This window comes from Arachis hypogaea, chromosome 12 (assembly GCF_003086295.3).
Source record: "Arachis hypogaea cultivar Tifrunner chromosome 12, arahy.Tifrunner.gnm2.J5K5, whole genome shotgun sequence".
Classification (NCBI taxonomy): Eukaryota; Viridiplantae; Streptophyta; class Magnoliopsida; order Fabales; family Fabaceae; genus Arachis; species Arachis hypogaea.
In genome coordinates this window covers 10210889-10220771 of record NC_092047.1, presented here as the reverse complement: position 1 = coordinate 10220771, position 9883 = coordinate 10210889, and the positions used below count along the sequence as shown (strand labels likewise).

Genomic DNA, 9883 nt, shown 5'->3' with positions numbered 1-9883 from the left:
AAAAATACGACAAAAATATCCAATATTAAATATGTATTTCTCAAAAAATATTTTAGAGATTGAATTTTGATGCGATTTTTTGCAAGTATGATTAGAAAAATGAGATATTTTAATTTTTAAAATTTGGTGATTTTTCGTTAAGTATATATTTTTTGTGATTTTTTAAAAGTATTATTGGTTGTTGAAAAAAAATCACAAAAAAATATATACTTAGAGAAAAATCACCAAATTTTAAGGATAGAAATATCTTATTTTTTTAATCATGCTTGCAAAAAACTACATCAAAATAATTCAATCTCTAAGATATTTTTTGAAAATACATACTTAATGTTGGATTTTTTTTTATCACATTTTAAAATTATTTGAGAGTATTTTTGTTGATAATAAAATCCGAATGCACTTGATCTACTCGTGGCCAAAATTCTATTCTAAAAATAATAATTGACAATTTGATAATGAAACAACTAAGACTTTTTCTTCCTTTTTCAATCTTGATAAGATTTTTTTGTTTTATATATTTTTTCTATTATAGTCCTATTTAATTATTTAAATTTCATGCAAAATTGTAATTACTCAATATTCTATGATACAAATATAAAAAATAAAGTATTGTATACTTTTTATTTTAGAATAAAATTTTTTAATAACAGCATAACATATTACTCCTAAATTAAATTAGCCACTTTTATTACTTTATTATTATTAATATCTTCTTTAAATATGTTGCTCTTTCTCTATCCAACTTAGTAATTTACTAGTACGTTTATGCAGGTAAAATAAATAGAGACCATTATAAGGTGAATGTAGACTATATTTAAATGATTAATTGGTATAAAAAATAAAAGAATACCATTAGTATTTAAAAAAGTAATGTAATGTAATTTAATATAGAATAAAATATTATTATTTTAATTTTTAACGATGGAGTTAAATAACAAGAATTTAGTGCATTATTTATGTTTATATTTTTACAGCATCATTTATGAATAATAATATAATATAATACTTTTATAACATTTTTTTTAATAGCAATTTTTTTTACTTACTTAAAAATTTTCATATATTTTTAAACAATATCAATATAGCTTTATTTTTTACCCAAATAATATTTTAAATATACTTTATATTTAAGCTGTTGTATTTTTTATTTGTCTTTATTTTGCTAGTGGGCAAGAATAATTACGAAGAGAGGAGTTTTGTCAAAAAAAAATGAGTAAAAGAAGTGAAGACAGAAGATAAAATATGTATGTAGTTAGATCTTTTGTAGAACAAATTTTCACTTCATGACTAATAAGAACACTTTTTTTTTTTTGGGAGGTTTCAATTTAGTGGTAAATTTGACGAATGGATAATTAACTTTGTCATTGTTATTTAATATATAGTAGGAAGATATTCATGATAAGTGTGTCGAATGATATATGCTATATATGCTTAGCAGTATCTATTTGGTATGATTTTTAAAATGTGGACAGAGACTTTTGAGTCGGATGAAAATAGTACTTATAAGAGATTTTAACAATTAAATCAGTCTAAATTTAAAAAATATAAAAATTATAATTAAATAATATATTTTAAATTTGTATTTATTTATAAATATGAGACACTAAGATAAAAATATAGAGATATAAAATTATATTTGATAGATAAAAAATAAATAAAAATAGAAAAAGTATAGGGTATCAACATATTATCTACCAATTTATTGCTAACAATAATTAATTATTATATTTTAAACACATATATAAAGAGACACATCCAGAAAATATATCTATAAAGACACTTCTATTAAACACAGCCATAAAAAAGATATTTTTATTTTTATTTAGACACATCCACAGACATACTTCCATTAAACACAGTTATAAACAAGAGTTGGTAGAAGTTTGCAGAAATGCTGTTGGTAACGTAGTGGGACCAATAAAAATATTATATAAAAAAATATTGAATTAGTATATTTTGTGTGTATTTTGATAAAAAAATATATTCACACTAATAACAAAAGACACAATTTATTTTTTATTTTTTTATTATTTTTATTAATATTTTATAATTATATTTTTTCTCAAATTTTTAAATTAAAAAATAAAATAAATTAAATTTTTATAATTATTCTAATTTATTACCAAATAAAATATAAAAATATTAATTTTTATATCTTTATTTTAGTGTCTTGTTTTCAATATCTTGTTTTGTTTTTTTAGAACTAAACGAAATCTAAAGATACGTTTAGTTTGTGTTTTTATTTTCTATTTGTATTTTCAGTGTATTTTATTTTTTGAATTTTGTGGAAAAAATGAAAATAATAAAAATAATAAAATTTTATTTTCTATTTTTACTTTTTATTTTCAACTTTTTTTATAAAATTCAAAAAATAAAAAATATTAAAAATAAAAATAGAAAATAAAAATACAAACTAAACACCTTCTAAGTGTGTGATTAGCCTTTTATTGATAGTGTTTAATGAAAATAAATTGTGAGGACCCAAGAGCTGCGTACATAGCCTTGATACCCTCTAAAAAATGCGCAATAACAACATATTAACGAACCATTTATATGTATCATTATCAAACCAAATTAACATCGAAACAAATTAATCAATTTAAAAACTCAAAACAAACTATACTCAAATTGAATGTTATCTCAGCAAACTTGTAAGACGGAAATCATGGCAAGTGGCATACATGCATGGAAACAGTGCTCATGAACTGAAGCCTTAACTTATCTTCGTTAGAAACCAACAAAGCCTCAAATTAAAGATGGAACAAGCGCCACAGAGGTAAAGTACACCACTATTTTTGCTTGAGACACTAGCATTTTCAATGCTCTTCTTATTTGATGTTAGACTGGATGTGTTTCGTTTCAGTTTTTATTTTCAGTATTTTTTTTCTAAGAAAAATAGAGTTACATTATTTTCCAAATTAATCAGATATGCAGTAGTGAGTGGAGCAAACAAAGGAATTGGAACAGAAATAGTAAGGCAATTAGCTTCAAATGGAGTGAAGGTTGTGTTGACTTCAAGAGATGAGAAGAGAGACCTTCATGCTTTGGAAACTCTCAAAGATCTCTCTCATCTTGTCCTCTTTCACCAGCTTGTTGTTGCTGATCCTGCTACTGTGGATTCTCTTGCAAATTTCATCAAATCCGAATTTGGAAAACCCCACATTTTGGTAACTTGACAAATTAAATTCCATATATATATATATATCACTTTCTTTTTCTTTTTTTTTTTGTTTGCATGGAAGGGGATACAGGATGAATTATGTGAAAATAAAATTTCCATGTTTGCATTTTTCTACTCAGAAATAAGTTTCATTGATTTAGTCAACTATATATATATAAATTTTCTATTGCATGATTTGGGATTTTCTCATTTATTTTCATGTTTGTTAGTTGCATGTTAAGGATTTTTTTTTCTTACAATTCTACTAAAAAAATGAAATCGACTAATTTGTTCTGAATGTAATAAATTAAACTTCTCGTATGAAGCTCTGCATGCTAAGACTTAAGAGGTTTACTATCAAGTCATGTTTAGGGTTTATGTTATTCATTTTGGATACAACCAGGAATGAGTTCATTGTCTTAATTAATAACCTTGACTTGGTAGCTTTCAATTGAAATGGATTCTATCTTTTTCCTTGTCATATATATTGACATTTGAATATTATTCTTGAAGAAAAGAATTGCATTTTGTAGATCAACAATGCAGGGATTGGTGGACTTGTGATTAAGGACAATGATTTGGTCCCTCAAGTGTTATTGAAAAGCAGGGTAAGAATTTTACAGCCAGTTTGGTTCATCTTTTTTCATTTTTCAACATTTTCTATTTTAGAATTTAAAAAATATAAACCAAACACAAGCTAAGATGTTTCCTTAGTATATTGAATTGGGTGAAATTTTTAGGAATTATCAGATGATGTAATAGAGAAAGCCGGAATCGTTCAAACATTCGAGCTAGCTGAAGAATGCTTGCAAATAAAATATTATGGTGCTAAAAGAATATCTGAAGCCCTTCTCCCTCTTCTCCAATTATCTGAATCACCAAGAATTATGAATGTATCATCCTCCCTAGGAAAGTTAAAGGTAGGATACTCTCTTTGTTTGTTTGTGTTTTTTTAAAGTTAATTATTCTAATAATCTCTATAATTTTACTAATTATGTGATTAGATTCTTTTAGTTTAAAAATTTGTGATTAGATCATTATATTAGGTAAAAATTTGTAATTAAATCTTTACTAATGATTATTTTTTAGAAAAAAACACTTTATTGCTAAAAAACGACCAAATGGAAAGTTTTTATCTAATATAGAGACTCAATAGTCAATACAAACTTTTAAACTATAAGGATCTAATTAAAATTTTGATGAAATTATGGAAACTAACAAAATAATTAAACTTTTTTTAAAAAAAATTAGTAGATCTTAGATTGGTTCGCTAAATTTGGTTGTTGCTCTACTAATAAGCGTATTTTATTACTTTTTATTCTCTATTACTATTTTATGATTCTGTTTTGTAACTCTCATTATTATTGCTTTTCATGTCTAATAATTCAGCGTGTATAAAATGAATGGGCTAAAGGAATCTTGGGTGATGCTGAAAACCTTACAGAAGAGAGAGTTGATGAAGTGTTGAATGAATTTCTGAAAGATATCAAAGAAGGGTGTTTAGAAAGAAAAGGATGGCCTAAGGTTCTTGGTGCCTATATTATCTCAAAAGCTGCTATGAATGCATATACAAAATTGTTGCTAAAAAGTACCCTACTATATGCATCAATAGTGTGTGTCCCGGTTATGTTAAAACCGATATAACTGCCAATACTCGACTTTTAACAGCAGAAGAAGGTGCTGCTACTGCTGTCAAATTAGCATTGCTTTCAAATGCCTCTTCTGGCCTTTTCTAATTTCAGAGTGATGTTTCTTCATTCGAATTCAAGTGAGTTGGGTTATGTATACTCATTCTAATTCGACCACTGCCTCTGCCTCACATGATTCTATGTGCAATTCTTTCAGATTGGAGGAAGACTATAGTACTAGTGTTATCAATTTTGGACATTGGACACAGCGGCTCTGACAAGTATACTATTCTAACCCATTGATGGATTGCAACACATATAATTTGAAGAGGTACAATTCTTTTTTAAGTTTCCAATAATCTCCTTATTACTAGCTTCATCTATTTTTGAGGGTTTCATCATAGTAATAGCTTACTTCCATTGTTTCCAAGTTGGGTTGGGTGTCTTCTCAAATAATTCAATTGGCACATTAGACTTATTATGCTCATCATCATTAAAACGGTAAAGTTTATTCAAACTCTCAAGATTTTCATTCTTACGTTTTTTCAACCATGAACTTAAAGCTTAAGTGCATTTCCAATTAAGAGTCAAATTTTCCATCTTGGAAATATCCTATGACCAAAAGGGTTTATACTTTATAAATAACTTTTTGAAGCTTGTAATTAAAAAAGGTAAGGGTGTACTGCTTTCAGGTTCTAGGAAGGGAACTAAATGCTGCAGAAAAGTTCTAAGAGTCTAAAATTATGTTGCCTATTATTATGTAGTTTTTCAATTGGTCACTTTTTTCTTTCTTTCTCCTTAGAAAAAAATCAAAACCGATATAATAATTTCAGAAGTTAAATGAAGAATTTAAAACAACACGCATACTTTTCAAAACTGATGGTCTTATTGAGAATTGTATAATACATAGAATGTTACATTATACATTGGAAGTTAGAGTTGTCAGATGAAGCTAGGTCTAATTACTTAATGGGGCTATTAACTCTCTATTTCTGAATAGTTTTGGCATCTCTCTTTCTTTTGAAGTTCAGCAATATTGGTATCCCTTAGAACTAGAATTCGGATCATATTATTGACTCTCTTCTTTTAAGTTTTTCTTGATTCTTGAATACAGCTTTTATTTCTTTTGGTGCTTTGCACCTTTGAGCCTAGCCGTGACTCTAAGTGTTTTGTTTTCAAGTATTACCACCTGATACATAAACACCACAAGCACTTAACTGGAGGAACCCTTTGGATTCGAATTTAGCTTTGCTTAAATTCCCAGACAGTGGTGCTCAGAGCCTTAAGCGTACTCTTTAATAGCTTTGGGTCACGACTTTAAATGTTCAGTCTCAAGGATTACTTGACACTTTTACACCACAAGCATATAGTTAGGGAGAACAACTCTTTTGAGCTTTTTAGGCCAATTTCGACCCTCCTAACCATTGATACTCAAAGCCTTGGACCTTTTTCTTTTTCGATTTTCTTATTTTTTTTTGCTGTTTCTTTTGCTTCAAGAATCAATCTTTTTGATATTTCAGAGAATCAATAATACTTCTCTAAATTCTTGTACTTCAAGAACCAATATGCCCAACCCCAACATCAAGTATGCTCAGTTAATTCATACATTCAGAGAACAAAGATAAGGTCACCACATCAAAGTAATTAGAATAACTCATCATGTAACTCAAGATGTATTTTCCTATGTTGGCACCTTGGCCTCTTCTAACCATTTCCACACATTTAATAAACCAGTCCCATCTCCAGTGAAGAAGAGTCCGCCAGGGCCTATCTGAAAGGATCGAACTTCTTGTCTTGTAAATAGTCGACCTCTCTCTAGAAATCTGTAGAAGCAGACACAGTAAGTAGCTACAACAGTAAAAAAAACAAGCCCAGTAAAAGTAGCAAGACAAGTAGATGAAAGATTTATCGTCACTCACGTCGGCAATTCATACATACGAATTGAATTATCTTTGCACGAGCAGAACAATATTGGCTTGGCCTCTGCATCTGCATCGGTCATTCCATACAGTCCAATAACAGCCTATAATAACAAATAAAATTAAAATAACAAATAAAATAAAAATAAAAAAAATGAATTGGACAAACCAATCACCTCCTTAAACAAAATCAAAATATCAGCTTAAAGACATATTTGTGAACAAACGTTAATGGTTGAACAACTTACATTTTCGTGAGTGTGAGTGTATGTCACTTCTAGAGTTCCCTCCTCGGTGCACACCCAAACATTGACTGTGCAATCAGATGAACCCGATAACAAGTAGTTGTCCCAGCAAATAAGTGATGTGACAAAGTCGGTATGTCCGTTAAGTGTCATTGTGCACTGTAATGTATCAAGGTCCCAAACCTGTAGATAGCAGGGTAAGAAATTGCTTAGCTAAAGGGGAATAGTGTGCAAATTACATAAAGCATATCTCACGTTGAAATAAATAAATACCTTAATGCTATGGTCCATGGATCCAGAATAAAGCATCTTGTGTGATCCAATAGCAAGACAAACCACTGGTTTACTATGACCACTTAGTGTTGCAACCATTTTGAAAGGAGACTCAAAGCTGCATCTCCAAGCATAAATAACACCATCCTGCAATTTAAATAGATTATTTAAAAACTAATGGACAAGCTAAAATGTCATAGTTCTAATCAGTAGCAAATGGCTAACTATAAATAAATCTTAAATCACTGCAAGCTAAGGTAATTTACCTCTGCTCCAGCAAGGAGGATATCATTGCCAACATTCAAGGAAAGGACTTGCCCTTTCGGTCCATCAAGAGTAACATCTGCACCCGTCTGAATATTCCATGCCTTAACAAAACAACCACAATCAAATTATAAGTTTACAGTTAAAGCTCCTATACATAAGATACCATTATTGCAATAAAACAAATGAGCTTACCTTCACAGCATTTTTCACACCGGCAAAAATCCATGGGCCCTCAGATATGAGTGAGGTAACTTGAGAATCAAGTTGGATCATGTTAACACAATGGCCAGTGTTGCAGTCCCATGCCCGAACTGTGCCATCAGTGCTACCAGAAATAAGTTTGTTTGAACCAGCCGGCAGTGCAATGCCAGTGATTGCCTGTTAACAAAATTTGAATATTAGCATAAACGAATCCAACTCGATGGCACTTTCAAATATTAGTAGAATGTTGCTCTTATGTAAAAGCGTGTCCTAGATTAGATTTGATACTCTTCGGCAAGGTGGGTAAGATTTCTAATATACATTTTCTACGTGAATTTGATATAATATGCGTGTTGATGGCAGTAAAATAAATGCTGTCTTGCTTAATACTTGAATGACAATAAAATAAATGCAGTGTATGTAAAATGTATTAGATTCCATTTCCATATCAATTTTAAACTAAGGATCTTCTATTCTAATTTATTCTAAGCTAGGCAAACACGGTTATTTTTATGTGAAGCAGGTGCTAAGCACTGGCCTAAAAAATTACGGCTCAAGTTTCCAAAGTTAGTTCTTAATGTCTCTTATCATGGTTGCTTCTATAGAATGGATTCTTTAGATTTTAGAAACAAATATTGGGATTATAAGTTTATAACTAATACACCTATGCTTCGTGTTGAATTTTTTTTAATTTATTGCAACTTAGTTATGGCATCTTTGTAGTTTTTCACTTTTTGCTTATCCCTCAAACTTATTTCAATTGCAATATTCACTTAACTTTCAAATTAAACCAAGACAAAATACACTAAACTGAATGTACTTTCAAATAATAAAAGGTGGAATCAGACATGTATATACCTCGTTGTGTTCATGAAGCTTTGCAAGCGTAGAAAACCCATCACCATAAAACCATGAATGCAAATTCTGACACAAGTCACCATCCACACAATTGTCAGTCATCCAAGATTTGCAAATACTGTGTGATTTATCCACAGAAGCCTTAGCAACAGTGGCCACATCTTCCACGTCTGCAGTCTTTTCAATTAATACAGCTTTTTCTTCACACTTGCTTGGCTTCTCAACAGATATAGCTTCTGGTCTGCACTCAACAGCCTTTAGTGCACAATTTTCTGGCTTCTTGAAGGCCTTGGGTGTGCAATTTATTGCCTTCTTAGCAGAGGAACTGGCCATCTTCTCAACGGACGAATCAGGCTTCTTCGAATGCTTATATGTCGTATTGGCATTATAGTATACATTGGATGGCGAGGTTGGTAAGCTATGTGAAAATCCACAAGGATTTCTGTTGCATCTCCCAGCTAGCCAATACTTGCATGTTGGTGGTGTTGTACGATGGAACCGTTGAGTCCTCTTTGTTGTTGTTATAATAGCCATGATACTACGAAATAAAACACAATATTCCCATCAATAAGACCTTTCATTGCTCATTAATCTCTTCCAAAATTTAAACAACAACCCAATTAGAAGAAGCTGCAGAATCCATTCCCTCATCAAAACCCAAATTCTGTTACTCCAGTTCTCCATCAACCCAACTTAACACCACCACTTAAGTAAAATACAATATGAACACTACGGAAGAAAATAAAGAAATTCCAAAGAAGGTAACGTGCTTCAAAGAAGGAAACATGCTAAGAAGCAAACCTGAATTAAGAGTAGAATTGAGTTCAGAAAGTGCAATAAAACTAATAAGGATTAGAATCACTGAATCAGAGTCAGAGAGATTCAGCGAAGAAGAGAGTGTTTGTATAATAGTGTAAAGGAAAATTGGAAACAATATGAGGTGCTTTATTTATAGGTTTCGTTGACGGTGGGAAGAAAAATATTTCATCAATAAATATTAAATAGTGTCATTATGAAATTCATTTATAGCTCAAAACTGATTCTGTTACATATTTTGTTTTCTAACTGATTTTTCGATACATAGTTAATGCGGCATATGCATTTAATTTTATATAAACATAATAAAAATATATATCTTGGTTCAATCATTCATTTTCTTATAATACTTTAACTTTAGCTTTTTTTTTTTTTCTGTTTGTGTCATTTTTACACCGATAAAAATTAGTTTATATTAAAAAAGATTTTAAATTTAAACTAAACATTCTCTTTTACAAATTTACACTATCTAACTCTAACAAAATTCAAGTGCACTTGATTTATTCGTAATCAAAA

The 9883-nt window shown here is 29.6% G+C and overlaps 1 protein-coding gene and 1 pseudogene across 1 annotated transcript; one reads left to right on the top strand and one right to left on the bottom strand.

Annotated features, from left to right (window-relative positions):
* Positions 1–2613: 2613 nt before the first annotated feature.
* Positions 2614–5305, top strand: LOC112726773 ((+)-neomenthol dehydrogenase-like; annotated as a pseudogene).
* A 350-nt stretch (positions 5306–5655) lies between these two features.
* LOC112729659 (zinc finger CCCH domain-containing protein 48-like) lies at positions 5656–9469 on the bottom strand. The gene is made up of 7 exons (XM_072208725.1): positions 8552–9469; positions 7685–7870; positions 7492–7593; positions 7226–7372; positions 6956–7135; positions 6708–6811; positions 5656–6611 (listed from the first exon to the last, which is right to left on the bottom strand). Exons 1-7 carry the CDS (start codon positions 9083–9085, stop codon positions 6470–6472), a joined length of 1395 nt encoding a protein of 464 aa, XP_072064826.1. The 5' UTR covers positions 9086–9469; the 3' UTR covers positions 5656–6469.
* Between the last annotated feature and the right edge of the window lie 414 nt (positions 9470–9883).

Coding starts and splice junctions, on each gene's coding strand:
- LOC112729659 (XM_072208725.1), bottom strand. CDS start 9,085: ATGGCTATTATAACAACAACAAAGAGGACTCAACGGTTCCATCGTACA. Junction 7,871..8,551: donor AGCTTCATGAACACAACGAG/GTATATACATGT, acceptor TTTTGTTAACAG/GCAATCACTGGCATTGCACT. Junction 7,594..7,684: donor GTGTGAAAAATGCTGTGAAG/GTAAGCTCATTT, acceptor TGTTTTGTTAAG/GCATGGAATATTCAGACGGG.